A 16,152-nucleotide genomic window follows, 5' to 3' on the forward strand; every position below is an offset into this window, starting at 1 on the left:
GTAGTGAGCTCAAATGTGAAATCCAATTGAGAATATACCTCTGAACTCCAACCTTTGACCCTTACAAGAGACAAAGAAGTTATCTAACAAATATAATTAAGATGCTAGACTTTGTTTCTGTGAATAAAAACAGAGACGTGTCCTTCAGTTTCTGGTATTTTGAGGAAATTCTACAAATACAATTATACTTTTTCAAGTTAGACTAGTTTTTAGAAAGATAACCAAAGATGACTCAAAAATTGTTCTCCAAGGTGTTATCTGGTCTCCATTGTCAGGTGAGCAGCTACATCCAAATGTCAGATACAATGTATGATTTTTCATGCTAAGTATGTCTTGAATATGGCATGGGACACACTTCCTTGAATATGATTTCTTGTTTCTATGAGATGAGTACAGTCAGATGACCTATGTTGTTTCTTCTGGACTCTAAAATGACGGCAAGTTTGTACTTCATAGCCTCTTTCATGGTTGGGAGAGCAAGCAGAGGACTCAGGCCAGGAGATGAGGGTGTCATCAAGGGACTGGACTAGGGAAAGTTTCAGCTAGGTGGAGGGGTGTGGGCTGGGTCCTCTGCCTCTGAAAGCCCTGGGTGGGGACAAAGTAGTGGTGCCCCTGCAGTCCCCTGGACTCTTGTCTGGTTGCTGGACCTAGAGTCCTGGCTGGCCTGCCATGGAGCCGCAGGAGCCCAGCGGCACCTCAGGCAGCGAGTCCTGGCTTCGTGGCTGGGCGTGTGAAGCTGGGCAGACAGACAAAACTATTTGCGTACCAGGAAGAAGGTTTGGCCAGTTAGGTCTGGCGTAGGGTGCAATGGCCTTGCCAAGAAATGGGACAAAGCAAGCAAGGGTGAGGATTGCTGCCAGGGTGGCCAGAGGCCCCAGCCTCCCGTTCCTCAGGAGGATGCCGGATGCGGAGCTGGCACTCGGCCTCCCGCTTGACCTCTCTGAGGAGGTCTCCAACAGCAGCCAAGTGAGCAGAGGCTCTCCAGAACAAAGGCATCCAAACTATTTCTGGGGCAAAATGAGACCTGGAAGGAATGCTGGTCCTTTAATATCAGTAAATATAGGAAGACCACCATTACCAACAAAACCAGCTTATAGTACGACAAACAGAGGGATACAGAGAGAAAAAACTATACTTTGGAAATCACTAGCAAAGGGGGTAAAAGCTCATGGTCTAAACAGAAAAATAAGGAAATTACAGGACACAGCAAAATAAATACATTAAAATCAGAAATCAGAAAAAGTGAAGAACATACTAACTTTCCTAATAAACAAGAATGCATCAAACTCTCCTTCTAAATGATAAGGACTTTGAGACTCCATTAAAAGTCAAGATTCATTGCACTCTCCTTAAAGTTGAATGGCTTTGGAAACAACATTTCAGGAAGCAATATTTCGTGCTATCTTGGGAGACACAATCAGGTTAATTGTAAATAAAGAGGAATCGTGTAGAATTTAAAGTAGAAAGCAAAGAACAAAGCAGTGGTTTTTCTTTCTTTGGTAAAAGATGTATTTCCCAAATAAAGGCTCCCAGAGCTTTGAAATACTCAGAGCAAAAATAGGGATATATAAAATTTTATCTTAAAAGGTAACATCTCAAAATAGCAGAAATTAAAGTTGAGGAGAAAATTTTAATATACTACATCTTTGACCAAATAGACAGTAAATAAAAGAACCAAACAACAAGCTAAGGCTTTTCTTTAAGCTACAGCTAGTTACGTTGCCACTTAATAAAACGCTCAATTTGTAGTCTTGAAACGGGCAACAAAAATAATTTTAAAATGGAAGACAAAAGTAATAAAAAATAAAGAATACATTTTCTACCTAACGCTCAGAGAGCATTTACAAAACCTAATCACAAATTAGGTTAGTAATAAGTTAATAAGAGCAAGACAGAAATCAGTCAGGACATATTAAAGTACAATAAATTGAGGAATTAATAAGTTTAAACAAGAAGTCCATCCAGTTGGAAGTTTATGAAGTACTTCATTCGGACTCCCAGCATGAACATGCCTGCATAAGTCAGCATTTTCCCCCTTTTCTCTTGGAAATCATTCAAACCCACAAAATCCATTTTTCAGAGAAGCTGGAAACAAATAAAAGCCGCAGACTCCAAAATATAAGTAAGGGCTGCTCAAGGACAACTGAGATTGGGCAGGGGCCACGGGACATGAAGGATGATGGCAGCTCATGGGGACAGGTTCTCATAAACCCCTGCGAGAGTGTACTTCCAAATGGGAATGCGGTAACTGTGTCAGACAGCGGCTAGAGGCACGGGGCTCTATTGCTGTTTCTCTTTATCTTCTTATACTCGGAAATTTTCATACAAGTCTCAAAGTGAAACGCTTGCAACGTGAAGTAGGAAGTGTGCCTCTTGTTTCCAAAGCTGCAGGATCTCTGAAGGCAGGTCAAGTTGACTGCAGCAGCCTAGACCTGGTTTGATTCAGAGGAGCTGGGTAGGTGGAGCGACATGGAGGAGCCATGTCTGTAGGAGGCCTTGTGCCTCCATGGTGGGAAGGAAGGAAATAGCCAAGCTAGAAAAAGCCAACTCATTTAGTGGTTAGTAAATGTAATTGCGCAGCATTAATTCAAAGATCCAAAGTGGAAAAAAGAAGAGAAAGTAGAAATCAAACCAATAAATGAGAGAAGAGGCTACGTGTCTACCAGGACTGTTTTGCCAGAGAGCAGAGGAGAAGGGGTGTTTCGCTGTGAACGTTTTAGAAAGGAAACTTCAGAATGGGAAGCTTGTAGGAAGGAACTCAAGAATGGACAAGGTCCATGAACGGGAAGGACTCTGGCAACAGAGAAAGCATGGTCTTGAACGGTGGACAGGGCAGAATGGCAGCGTGGAAAACACAGTCAGGGCATAGAGGGTAGAGGTGACAGTCATGACATAAAGAAAATGGAGAGGAAAAGTCCTGAGGCACAGAGAGAAAGCAGCAGGTGCGGAAGCCAGGGCCAGGAGACCAGGCACTGCGATCATCAGAGTCTTTGAGAATAATACCACAACAGTGAAGTTAGAGACATGTAACCATTTAATCAGATTTCACCATTGTGAAAGAACGCTTGAATATATGGTTTGAAAAGGTCCTTTTAAAAAAGAAAACAAATCAAGGTGACTTCAGCTTCCAGAACTACACAAATCCAGAGACCCTGAAACAGCACACAGGATTGTCAGTGACACACAGTTGGCAGAGGGTCAGCCATACTGCCTGGCAAGCATTCAGGCAACAGCCAGCTGCTGGGGGGGGGGGAGCGGTTATCACCTCCCAAGGATGGTTCCTGGGACCAACAAGCTGAGATTTGGAGCGAGCTCAGCACAGGAACTAGTTATGATCGCACTGTTCCCTGGAGCCCAGGTGAACTAGTGGGAGGGTCAGGGTAGTGAGACCATGGAAACATGGTTCTCACTGAAGATGTAGCAGGGTAAGGACGGCAAAAGTTAGTGCAGAAGGAGGGAAGGTGAGATGCGCAGTAAGTTCTCACAGTTGTGTTATAGAATAAATGGAGTGGACAGATCTTTTCTCAATTGACAAATTATGTCTGTAAGTAGATTCTAAGCAAACAGTGTCAAGGTAAATACTGAGGAGGAGAATCTTGCCTAAAAGTGGCTGATGGGGATGAGAAAGAAGAGGAGGAGGAGAATGGGGATGAGGGGGGAGAGCAGACTATAGAGAGAATTTTAGGAAAACATCTGAAACAAGAAATTTACAAGGCTATGTAAATACAAACGTAAGTAAACCTTAGACCCGAGCCATCTGCCTTATCAGTACATGTAGCACCAGCCACTCATTACAGCCTTTCCTTCCGTTGCTGCTGCTGCTGCCCCATCCCCCTTCTTCCCTGCACAGCCCTTGCTGGCCTGGAACGTACTGTGTGGACCAAGCTGACCTCAAAGTCACAAAGATCCACCTGCCTCTCTGCCTCCCGAGTCCTGGGATTCACAGTGTGGGTCTCCATGCCTGGCTTTACTGCAACATTCACCATCAGGTCTGGAAATGCTCTCTAACTCCAATGGAGAGAGTCAGGTAGAGAAGTTGGCCATGTACCAGGCTGAGAAAAAGCCTTGAGTTTTTGAGAAGAGGCAATGACCCATGTACCACTTTCTAACCACAAGACTTTAAAACTAGAAATTAGTAACAAGACCAAAAATCCCCAGAGCCTTCCTTACCTGGAGAATTCAAAAGACATTGTACTTTTAAACACTTTTGGGAGGCATGAGAACTTCTGTGCCTTAGGCTGTCTGTCCTCAGATTCACCATGTAGAGAGGATGGCTGGGGCCTTCTGAGCCCCCTACAGTGCCTGAGTGCAGGGATCACAGGCATGCACCACCATATTCCCCATTACACTTTAAAGAAAAATAATATTTGAGAAGAGGAAACAACCCAAACTATTGAATATTAAGAATTCAGCCATAAAATGCTAGACCTTGAACTTACTTTACTTAGGGCTAAGGTAGCATTCAGAGCCATTTTTTAACCTTAAGAACTCATGTTAATTATAAGAGATTGGAAACCAATAAACAGTCAAGGCTGAGATCAAACGGTTCAAATAAAGCAAATTACAGAATATATGAGGATTATGACTCACTCTTTACACAGAAGATTAACTTTCCATTTGTTTGCAATCTTAATCCCTTAAAACACGTGACTTTTGTGTGTCTCGGGTAACTTGAAAATCTGATTAAGCTAAAACCCTACATCCTAATAGACTAAGGATGCCTTCCTCTTCTCCCTTCCCTGGCTTTCTCTCTTTTCATTTCTTTCTCTCCCTTTTCCTCCTTGTCTTCCCTTCCTCCACCACTCCAACCCACCCTTCTGTTTGCTTTTGTTCTTCTGTTAACTTCTGGTCCTGTTAACAATGTACCGCCTTCTCTTCCTTCACCCACACTGCCTGTTTCCCTTCCTTTCCTGTTTCTTTTCTTTCTGTCTCCCTAATTTCTTGCTCTCGAGTCTCTTCTTTTTCCCGTGACAGGTCTATGATACACAGTTGGAGAATGTGGAGGCTTTTGAGGGCCTGTCGGACTTTTGTAATACCTTCAAGCTCTACCGAGGCAAGACTCAGGAGGAAACAGATGATCCATCTGTCATCGGAGAATTTAAGGTTCGTCTCTCACTTGACCTATGATCGTGAGGTTGCAGCAGTAAGCAAACAGGGAGGGGCAGTGGCAACAACAACCATGGTGCTGCTACTGGTGTCCTTGGGGGTGACCTTGTGGTTGATGCAAAATTGGATGGTGGTGTGGGCCAGTTTGGGGCTTGGCTCATGATCCCCATTTTGATGGTGCTCACAAATGAGAGTCCTGTTGGTTACTGTATTATTTGACAATGATGACAAAAATGAAAATCAAGTCCCCATTTTTTTTAGGGTCTCTTCAAAATTTATCCTCTCCCAGAAGATCCATCCATTCCCCTACCCCCAAGGCAATTCCACCAGCTGGCTGCTCAGGGTCCCCAGGAATGCTTGGTCCGTATTTACATCGTTCGAGCATTTGGCTTACAACCCAAGGACCCCAATGGCAAGGTAACATTTTTGGAGCCTTTGGTCCCCTGAGAACAATAGCAAGCTTGACTTGAAGAAGGCAGACAGAGTTCCTGTTGAAGGCAGGCAGAGTTCCTGTTGAACACTGTTCCACAGTGAACCAGGGAACCCAAAGACACTTGCAGAGCTGAATAGGAGCTGGGGAGTCTATGTGAGGAGCAACCCCAGGGAGGCTAGAGTCTCTTTGGGACTCTGGAGAAATGGGGAAACGTTGAAGGAAGGAATAGGACCCCTGTGGGCACATGAATGTTGGGAGGCTGGGAAGGACAGGAAGTTGGATTTTAAGAGTGACGGGAGCGTAGGTGAAGGCTTAAAAACTGATTGCTCAATTCACAGGTAGAACTGGGCTATGGCATGTGGTAACGTGGGCAGAGGTTCAGGCTGAGCCTGGTAAGGTTTCAGTCCTGGGAGGGGAGGAGTGCAGGGAGGAAGACGCAGGCTGGTGACATCTGTGGGCTATGGGGCTAGAGGCACAGAGAAATGAAAGGCTTGTTCTGCTAATGTTGAGGGTCTGTTCATCACAGGCTGTTGGGACTGGCCTCATAAAAATTATTTTTATTATTCCTTTATGTGTATGAGTATTTTGTGAATATACATACATATATGTGTGTATGCATGCATGTGTGTGTGTGTGTGTGTGTGTATGTGTGTGTGCCACATTTGTGCTGGTGTCCACAGAGGCCAGAAGAGTGCACCATTGGATCCTCTGGAATTGGAATTAGAGAGAGAGTTGTAAGATGCCACGTGGGTTCTGGGAATAAAATCAGGGTCCTCTGGAAGAGCATCCAGTTCTTAACCTCTGAGCCATCTCTCCAGCTCACAAAATACTACAGTAAAATATCATTTCTCTTGATTACTGAGTTTTTAGATCTTCCCTTAAATTTCATGTCTGAAGCAAGAAACAGAGCTAAGTCCTGGCCAGAGATGTAGGAGGAGGGGGGAGCTGAAGGAGAGGCATTAGCAGAGAGCGAGGAGCTGGAAAGGGAGAGAGAACAGTGAGGCATGGGTGGTGGCTGGAGTTCAGAGGTCCAAGCCTGGGTCCTTCCTTGTCCTCTTAGATGGGTTCAGGGCCAGGATGTGTCCCTATGGTTGGGGGCAGAAGCCTGGTATCCCATCCACACAGTCTGGCCTTTCAAAGATGAGAGGTCACACACTAGATCTAGCCTGGGCAGCACAGGCAGCCTCCAGGCTATGACTGTCATCCTGGCTTATATTCTTTAAGCCTTCATGGCACTGTGCTACCCCTGTTCCTCTCTCGTGTCATATTCCTGCAGGATGGTGCAAAGTCTGCTAGTGCTTACAGGTAGCATCCAGAAGACAGGCCCAGGCTGTTCTAGTGTACAAAATGTGGCTCTGTCTGTCTCTTCCAATCTTTGGAAATGGACCATTTGAAAATAGAGGAGACCCCAATCTTGCCTAGGAATATATGGTTGTATGTGTATGAGGGTTGGGGTCTAACCACATCTACCTCTTCCCATGTGCCAGTGGGTCAGGGGTATAGGACACTCACCATTCCCACTGCTAGATGTGAGGCTAGAAGACCTGTCTGGCCATAGCGTGTGACAAGGTGCGATATGTCATGATATGCTGAGATTTGATGTGGTATGGTACAATGTATGTGGTGTGGTGTGGTGTGGTATGGTATGGTGCAGTGTGGTATGGTGTGTGGCATGGTGTGGTATGGTGTGGTGTTGTATGGTATCATGTGGTATGGAGGATGGGCCCTGGTCTGACAGGACACAATCTGTTACAGCTGCCCAATGGCCATTGGAAGCCAGAAGCCCCAAAGACTCTTTGACCCAGTGATTTTATGTGTACATTTCTGTGTCCTCCAGTGTGACCCTTACATCAAGATCTCCATAGGGAAGAAATCAGTGAGTGACCAGGATAACTACATCCCTTGTACCCTGGAGCCTGTATTTGGAAAGTGAGTTGGAAGTGGCTTGGGTTTGGGGTAAAGGGACTGGCATGGATAACTCAAGTTCAGTGTGTAGATGTGGCTGCCACTCAGGAAATCTTCATCTTCTCTAGCAGAACCTTTATCTTGGATCTTATGAGCTCCTGGCTAAACACAGAAACAGTTACTTCAAAGACCAGAGACTACATGAGTACTCAGAAGATGCATTTCTTCCTTCCTTCCTTCCTTCCTTCCTTCCTTCCTTCCTTCCTTCCTCCCTCCCTCCCTCCCTCCCTCCCTCCCTCCCTCCTTTCTTTCTTCCTTTCTTTCTTTCTTTCTTTCTTTCTTCGTTTTTTCAAGACAGGATTTCTCTGTGACTTTGGAGCCTGTCCTGGAACTCACTCTGTAGACCAGGCTGTCCTCGAACTCACAGAGATTCACCTGCCTCTGCCTCCTGAGTGCTGGGATTAAAGGCGTGTGCCACCACCACCCGGCAGAAGATGCATTTCTTATAGTGTGGAGTTCCCATATATCCTTCACCCCAATCCCCCATTAGCATCTTACCTGACTGGTACATTTGCCCAAATGAGGACATTGTCGCTGATATTAGCTAAGAGGCTTTATGAGGACCTGCTGGTTTTCCACTAGGGTTGCTTACTCTCCCTATCTGTCCCAGATGTCGTTACCAGCAGTTACTCTTAGTTCCCATGTGCTTTTATGGGAATCAGCTAGGGGACCCAAGACAGCCAGGGCAGGAGGGACTCTAAGAGCAAGAGGAGGGGGCTGAGTGCTATGGTATATGGGTGGCTCCTGGGAGCCCGAGCTGCTGTTTGGTCATGAGTGTTATGATGCGAGGGGGTGTATGGCTGTTGTTTCTCTAGCTCCTGTGGACTCCTGCTCTTCCCATATAGCAAGTGACACATTGCATTCATACTGACCTCTCTTTGCTTAGTCGAAGCCACTCTGTCTGCAGACTTTGGAAAGAGGCAGTCCCAGCCAACAGCAGTTTGCCAACATGCTTAGGAGAGGATGGAGGGTGGAGAGACAAGGTTTCATGAGCTCTGGCACCTAACACAGGGATAGTGGTTATGTGGTGTGTGTGTGTGTGTGTGTGTGTAGACTCCACAGGAACTCCCTCCTAAGAGCCATTTCCATAAGCCCTCCTTCTATTCCATCTTGGAAGTTGGTGTACAGCCCCAGGAGTCTGAAAAGTAGGTTCTGGACATGCCCTCAGTTACAGAGTTTCCCATCTCTGTCTCCTGTTGCCATGGTAGAAACATGGGTGTCAATGTTGTGTTCCATCTCATTAATCTATTCATTATGGTGTGCATGAACCAGGAAGCCAGCTCAGTTTAAGAAAAGCATACATGTTTACGTGCACGCGCACGCGCACACACACACACACACAGACACGCACAGACATGCACAGGCATAGAGGCCTACCCAGTACAGCTGCACTGTGGGTAGCTTGTTCTAGAAGTGACAGGAGACCTGAGAAGGGTAACCCCTCTAGGTTGACTTCCAATCCCCTGCCCTTGTCCTGCTGCTCCCCACTGGGTGGTTGCCACCAGATTTGCAGTGTCTGACATTGCTGGCTCTCCTACAGGATGTTTGAGCTCACTTGCACCCTGCCTCTGGAGAAGGACCTGAAGATCACACTCTACGACTATGACCTCCTCTCCAAGGATGAGAAGATTGGAGAAACGGTCATCGACCTGGAGAACAGGCTGCTGTCCAAGTTTGGAGCTCGCTGTGGGCTCCCACAGACCTACTGTGTGTAAGTGCCCAAGGCTGGCTCTTTCTTTTTTTTTTTTTTTTGGTTTTTCGAGACAGGGTTTCCCTGTAGTTTCTAGAGCCTGTCCTGGAACTAGCTCTTGTAGACCAGGCTGGCCTCGAACTCAGAGATCCGCCTGCCTCTGCCTCCCGAGTGCTGGGATTAAAGGCGTGCGCCACCACCGCCCGGCAGCTGGCTCTTTCTTAAAATTGTTTTTATTAAGCTATATATTTTCGTCCGTTCCCCTCCCTTTCTCTCCCCTCCCCTCCTACCCTTTTCCAAGGCCCCCATGCTTCCAATTTACTCAGGAGATCTTGTCTTTTTCTGCTTCCCATGTAGATTATATCCATGTATGTCTCTCTTAGAGTCCTCTTTGTTGTCTAGGTTCTCTGGGATTGTGAACTGTAGGCTGTTTTTTTCTTTGATTTATGTGTAAAAGTCACTTATGAGTGAGTACATATGATGTTTGTCTTTCTGAGTCTGGGTTACCTCACTCAATATGATGTTTTCTAGATCCATCCATTTCAAAGGCTGATTCTTAATTAGAATGAGGTGCCAGCCCAGGTGTTCTCTCCTTGAACACAATGGGAAACCCAATTGTTCTCATCCCACAGATGTGGAAACAGAGGCTTGTAGCTAGCAAGATTAGAATTTGAATCTGTGTATCCAGCTCTTAATCATGTCACAGCTCAGCCTTATTTTTGAGACAGGGTTTCAGTGGGGCCCTGGCTGTTCAGGAACTCACCCTGTAGACCGAGCTGTCCTTAGCCTCAGAGATTCACCTGCCTCTGAGTGCTGAGATTAAAGATATGCACCACCACACCTGGCTTCAGTCTCTCATGACACACACAGAAAGGTCTGCAGGACTGGGTATCTAGAAGGATAGAGGGAGGGACGACAGAGAGAAATAACAGAGAAGAGAGCACAAAATGCATGCTTCAGCTGGGTCTGAGGGAGTACTGTGACTGCCAGGGGCATTTGCATATGACATTTGTGTTCCAGTTTCATGAGGGCTTCAGTCCTTTGCTCTTTGGGCCTCTATTTCCCCATCTGTCTAATGAGGATGCTGAGCTATAGGAAAGAACACAAGCTCTGATCATGAAGGGTGGGCAGTGTTGTGTGAGTGTGGGGTACAAAGGCTTCCGGAAGCGCCTCCCTCTGTTCTTGGAGTGTCTCATCTTAGTCTTTGTACTTGGGCCTCAGCTCTGGACCAAACCAGTGGAGAGACCAGCTCCGCCCCTCCCAGCTCCTGCAGCTCTTCTGCCAGCAGCACAGGCTCAAGGCTCCTGTGTACCGGACAGACCGAGTGACGTTTCAGGATAAAGAATACACCATTGAGGAGATAGGTGAGCTGCCCTGTTGTCTCAACCCTGGTGGGCTCTTTGTCTCATCAGAAAGACCCAAGTGGACCCACCCCATATCAGCAGAGTAACCTACCGGTTTGTAGGTCAGAAATCAGGGCAGAGCCAGGTCAGCTCTCTGTCCAGAGCCATGGTGCAGTCATCTGAGGGTGTCCTGGCTAGCCTTGCTTGTCAATTAGGTATGGTCTAGAGTAATCTGAGAGGAACTGTCTCGGTCAGGTTGATCTCTGAGAGATTGTCTTGGTTGATGCTGGAGGGCTCAGCCCACTGTGAGCAGCACCATCTCTAGGTGTGTGGACCAGGGCTGTGGAGAAAGGCAAGCTGAGCCAGCCAGTGAGCAGCACTCCTTTGTGGTTTCTGCTTCCGTTCCAGCACTGCCCCTCAATGACAGATCATAACCTGGCAGTGTAAGCCAAGTCAGCCCTTTCCTCCTCTGAGCTGCTTTTGGCCTGAAGGCTTTATCACCTCAAAAGAAAGCAAACTCAGGCCAGTGAGCAGCAGGGTGCAGGTCATGGGCAGGAGCTGTCTCCTGTGGGCTTCAGTGGTCAGACTTTGGTCAGAGCCGGTTGTACATTCACCTGAGGGGCTCTTGCTACTGAGTTAGGCTAACCTGCTTGCTTGACCAACATTTCCAACCTCCTACACCTAAGCATCCGGGGGCAACCAACAGGCATTGCCACACCCCGTCCTTGCCCTTGGTTCTGCCCAGCGTGGTAGCTGAGATGCCTTGCCACATGCTCCCCATGTGTCTGAGATGCCCACACTCCCACATCGCCCACCCAGAGCAGTTCCAACTTCCTGAGGTGTTTACAGGCCCAGCTGGCCCGAGTCTCCTGCTTGTTGGAGAGATGTTTGATGTCAAGGCTGTTGCTGAGGTTATAAAAGGAAATGACGGCTTTGATGCCTGTGCCCCACCCCCTCCTCCTTGCCCTGTGCTCCTGACTCTCCCAGGGCTTGAGCCAGGCTCAGCCATTAAGAATGAGCATCTGGCTGAGGAGGGGAGTCTCATTTCCTCTGGGGGCACCCGCTGCTCTGCTAGCTGCTTTAGCACAGGGGTTCTAGGTCATAAAACCCTGAGGTCCAGCATCTGCCTCACCTTACAGATGAAGCCATTGAGGCCAGGGATTCTTAATGACCTTCCCAAAGTCACCAGCCAGCTGGGTGCAGGCCATTCTCCTGGCCCAGCAGCACACACCAGGTGACAGTGTGCTTGGCTCCAAAGAACAGTGACCCAATAGGATACATGAGTGGACAAATGGGTGCGTGGGTGCATGAGCGTGTGGGTGCATACATGAGCGTGTGGGTGCATGAGCGTGTGGGTGCATACATGAGCATGTGGGTGCATACATGAGTGTGTGGGTGCATACATGAGCGTGTGGGTGCACACATGTCCATCATTCCTGTGCTTCTGTAGCCAAGGCCTCTGGCACAGAGCTGAGCCTGGCTTCTTCCCATTCATAGCACCTGTCTCCAAGTCGTCTGTCAGTGGGGAGCTGTCCCATGAGAAGCAAGCAGGCGGGAGAAGCACTGGCTTATCTTTTCTAACTGAGTAGGCTCCCAGCTGCCCTGATGCACATGTGTGGGGCTTCTGCAGGGTTCATGTCTGTGAAGTAGGGATGGGATAGCAGTGGTACTCAGCTGCTAGGGTCCTTCTAGGGACCAGGCGTGCTAACATTCATGTCAGCCGTGCATGGCACGCGGGTCCTCTGTAGAAGCATTCACTGTGATTTCTGAGTGTAGTGACCAAGCTACGGCCCCACTTACGAGAACCAGAGCTTCAATCTGGCAGCGCCGAGACGCCAGATTTGTGGTACAGGTTGCTGGGGCTCAGAGTTGGGAGAGGTTAAGAACAGATGGGTCAATGGGCTTTAGAAGACTAGGAAGACTGTGTGGATGGAAAGTAAGAATTTTCTGGAAGAGGCTTGGTGGAAAGCATGGTAACAGGGAACCCATGTTGGAAGCCCCGAGGCTGTGGGAGTGACATTTCCCTCATAGAAACCGAGGCATAAGGACCAGCCCAGTGCATTTTTATGGGGATTGTGTCATGAGGAGGGATTCCCTGTGCCCCCAGGAGTTGTGACCAAACTTCAGAGGAAGGCATCCCTGCTGTCTTGTCTCTCATGCCCCCACTCACCTTTTGTTCTTCTGGTACAGAGGCTGGTAGACTCCCGAACCCACACCTAGGCCCAGTGGAGGAACGCCTCGCCCTGCATGTCCTTCAGCAACAAGGCCTGGTCCCTGAGCACGTGGAGTCCCGGCCTCTTTACAGCCCTCTGCAGCCAGACATTGAGCAGGTAAGTCCTTGTGCCTTGGGCCATGGAATCCCTGGACCCCAGAGAGCTATATCCCAAGGATAGCCAGAACAGCCAAATTACCAGGGAGACTTTGAGATCTGTCACTCTCTCCATGGCTCATTTCTTCAGTCTACCTGGGCTTTCGGGGTGACCCTTACTGCCTGGGAAACAAAGCTAGCACTTGCTTTAGGCACTATGTAGGCCTGGCTTCTGCCTTGCCTGGGTGTCTTCCCATTTCAACCCTACCTAAGGGTGTCCTCTGTCTGCCATTGTTAGTGGTTTAGTTCCAGAAGGTCATCCTGTATTGAGGTACAGTTGAGGGCTCAGACTAGATCCAGGACCTCTAGAATGGCAGAGGCCCACGGAGAGTGGGTAGGAGGGCGGGAAGCTCCCCTTTATGAAGTCAGGTGAACACAGAGAGCAAGCTTAAGACTGGCAGCCAGGCTGGTTGGAGGAAGCAGCTCAGGGCAGGATGAGAAGGAGAGGGGAGAAAAGCCAGGGGAAGCTCTGAGGAACCTTTGAGAGGAGCAGGCTCTTCCCTAGGTGGGCTGGCTCCCAGCCTCCCAAAGCAGCCCAGGTGATACTCTCTTGTTCTCCAGCCCTAAGATCCTGCAGACATTACTGAACCAAGTTATTTTACTTATTGCATTTTAAGAGAGACCATTTCCTGGATTTGTAGAGGGAAACAGACCGGGAAAGTGGCTTCTTTCATAGGGACCAGAGTTCTTATGTCTAAACCCTGCCTCCCTGGTCCTCTGTGGCTCTGCATGCATCATTCTCTGCACACTGGGCCACAGTTAGCTCCTCACTGTCTCTGAGCAGCCTGTGCCTGGAGGACAGTGATCTCTCCTCTGCAGTGGGTCCTGCATTGATCAGTTTAGGCTCCCTCCTTTCCTGGGTGCTGAGTCTCTTTCTGATAGGCAAGCAAGCAGGTTTGAGTATCATTTCTTTTGGCCTGATCCCCAGGTGTGTTCAATAGACAGGTACAGAAGCTTTGTGTGTGTGTGTGTGTGTGTGTGTGTGTGTGTGCATGCTCACACATGTGCGTGCATGCATAGAACATGAATGAACTGTTTGGATCTTTACAGGGGAAGTTGCAGATGTGGATTGACCTATTTCCAAAGGTACTGGGCAGGCCTGGACCTCCTTTCAACATCACTCCACGGAGAGCTAGAAGGTAACAGGCCTGGTTACAGGGGCTAGCAGGGATGGAGGCTGGAGGGCCATGGCAACCGTGGGATAGGCGGGAGAAGGTTGCCTGTTGGACAGATTGGGGGTCAGTGGGTTCTTGGAATGCAGTTTGGGTCTGGCTAAAATGTCCAGTCAGCCAGGTAGAAGGACTCCTTGGATAAGCTGGCTAGTCACATGGGGACATCCTTTGCTGGAGTACCAGTGTAGCTACATTCTCCTCCCGCACACAGGTTTTTCTTGCGGTGTATTATTTGGAACACGAAAGATGTGATCTTGGATGACCTCAGCCTCACGGGGGAGAAGATGAGTGACATCTATGTGAAAGGGTAGGGTCCCATCATTCTCCACCTGGCCAGTTCCTGGTACCTCCTAGCTCGCAGGGGTGGGTAGGGTTCCTCTCTGTGTGGATCTGTGGGGTAGAGATGGAGAAGATACAGTTCCAAGGAGGGTTTCACAGCGGTAATCTGCACCTTTTGGGGGTCGTTTCCCTCAAATTTCTTTGAGCTAAAATGGCAAGGACTGAGGCTGCTCTTGGGGACCTCCCCTCCCGAGATATTAGATGGTCCCATTCTGTGGTGTGTTGTGGGCACCATGGAGATTTCCTGGGAATTCCTTTACCGAGTTCCTTAGCTTCCACAACTCTTTCCTGGTCCAAGTCGAGGTTGCCCACCTGGTTGTGGAGGTCTGTAGGAAATATCATGGGATTTGTGAGCTTTGGACTAATGAGGACCGTCCTCTCCCATGTGTGGCCAGCTGGATGGTGGGATTCGAAGAGCACAAACAGAAGACAGATGTGCACTACCGCTCCCTTGGTGGCGAGGGCAACTTCAACTGGAGGTTTGTGTTTCCTTTCGACTATCTGCCCGCCGAGCAAGTCTGTGCTGTTGCCAAGAAGGTGAGCGGCCTTTGACCTGGGACCAGGCTCTCTGGGGCTTCATATTGAAGCTGATATGGTCACATTCTCTCTACCCCTGCAGCTCTGACCCCTATCTCTGTCACCCTCGAAGGTGTCATCTTCATCTCTGTACCCTCACGTCTCTCTCTTTTTCTGCTAGTATTACTGTTGCCAGTGTCTCTACTTACCAGGATAACAGACAACCACACAGCACACACCTAACACATAGCCAGGTTTAAGTCCTACTGCCCCTGCCTATCTCACTCTTCCACACATACAGCATGAAAGAACCTGGTGCCAGGCAGAAGAGGCCCAGCATGGCATCACAGGGGTAGATGGTAGAGCCAGCTCTGTATCCTCTGAGTCTGGAGGCCCAGCATGGCATCACAGGGGTAGATGGTAGAGCCAGTTCTGTATCCTCGGAGGGTAGGGCTGGCCTGTAGAGCTTGGTGGGGGACATAGATTCTTAGGTCTTGTCTAAGCATTGGTCTCTGCAGTCTTGAATGGTCCAAGTTCAAGGTGGCAGCCTCTTACCCACACTTGATCTACCCTATGAGGTCAGCCAAGCACAATGCTTGGCTATGGGACCTTGTGAGTCTTCAGCCAGGATGGTTTGAGGAAGGCCCAATGATGCTTTCAACCCTCTTCCTCCTTTGACACTAATGGCTATCTGGAGGTGTTCCTCTCACAGAGTACCTGCCTATATATGCTTAGGTCTTATCGGTCTGATTTCTACCCAGAGGCAGCTCATGCTCCCGGCATTACAGCCTTAGCAACACCTGTCTCCCGAGGCTGTGGTGTGGCTTTACCTTGAAGGAAAGTTCAAATACACTTGGCTTTCTTGCTCTCTGAATTCTCTTTATTGCACCTCCCCCGCCTGAATCTTCCCAATCCAACACACAGACTCATCTGCACCTCAGAGAAACCAGAGTGTCCTGCCAAATATTCAGAAGCCATCAAAAAGAAAATAAGGATTCATTAGGGTTAAAGGGATTCTTCAACCCTGAGATGGCAGTAGGGGCCACCAGAAAGAGAAAGCCAAATTTAGCAGCAAGGGTGTATAAAGTCCAGCGGTGTCCAGGCTCTACAAGTTTTGAGGTTGCCTTTCCTTGGAGTTTGTCTATCACAGCCTTCAGCTGTGGACAGGGAGGGTGAGGCCAGGGGCAAAGCAGAAAGGACCAAACATTCTACACACCCTC

The 16,152-nt window shown here is 48.5% G+C and overlaps 1 protein-coding gene across 7 annotated transcripts in view; it reads left to right on the forward strand.

Annotated features, from left to right (window-relative positions):
- Positions 1-16,152, forward strand: part of Dysf (dysferlin) — a 201,247-nt gene that overhangs the window by 170,001 nt on the left and 15,094 nt on the right. For all 7 annotated transcript variants that reach the window (XM_038318221.1, XM_038318219.1, XM_038318223.1 and 4 more), the window contains 9 exons: positions 4,975-5,103; positions 5,368-5,523; positions 7,377-7,468; positions 9,045-9,215; positions 10,416-10,558; positions 12,728-12,867; positions 13,956-14,044; positions 14,289-14,384; positions 14,812-14,953. In XM_038318221.1, coding sequence (XP_038174149.1) covers positions 4,975-5,103; positions 5,368-5,523; positions 7,377-7,468; positions 9,045-9,215; positions 10,416-10,558; positions 12,728-12,867; positions 13,956-14,044; positions 14,289-14,384; positions 14,812-14,953 — 1,158 coding nt within the window. The remainder of the gene's footprint in view (positions 1-4,974; positions 5,104-5,367; positions 5,524-7,376; positions 7,469-9,044; positions 9,216-10,415; positions 10,559-12,727; positions 12,868-13,955; positions 14,045-14,288; positions 14,385-14,811; positions 14,954-16,152) is intronic.

The sequence above is a fragment of the Arvicola amphibius genome, chromosome 2 (genome assembly GCF_903992535.2).
Source record: "Arvicola amphibius chromosome 2, mArvAmp1.2, whole genome shotgun sequence".
Classification (NCBI taxonomy): domain Eukaryota; kingdom Metazoa; phylum Chordata; class Mammalia; order Rodentia; family Cricetidae; genus Arvicola; species Arvicola amphibius.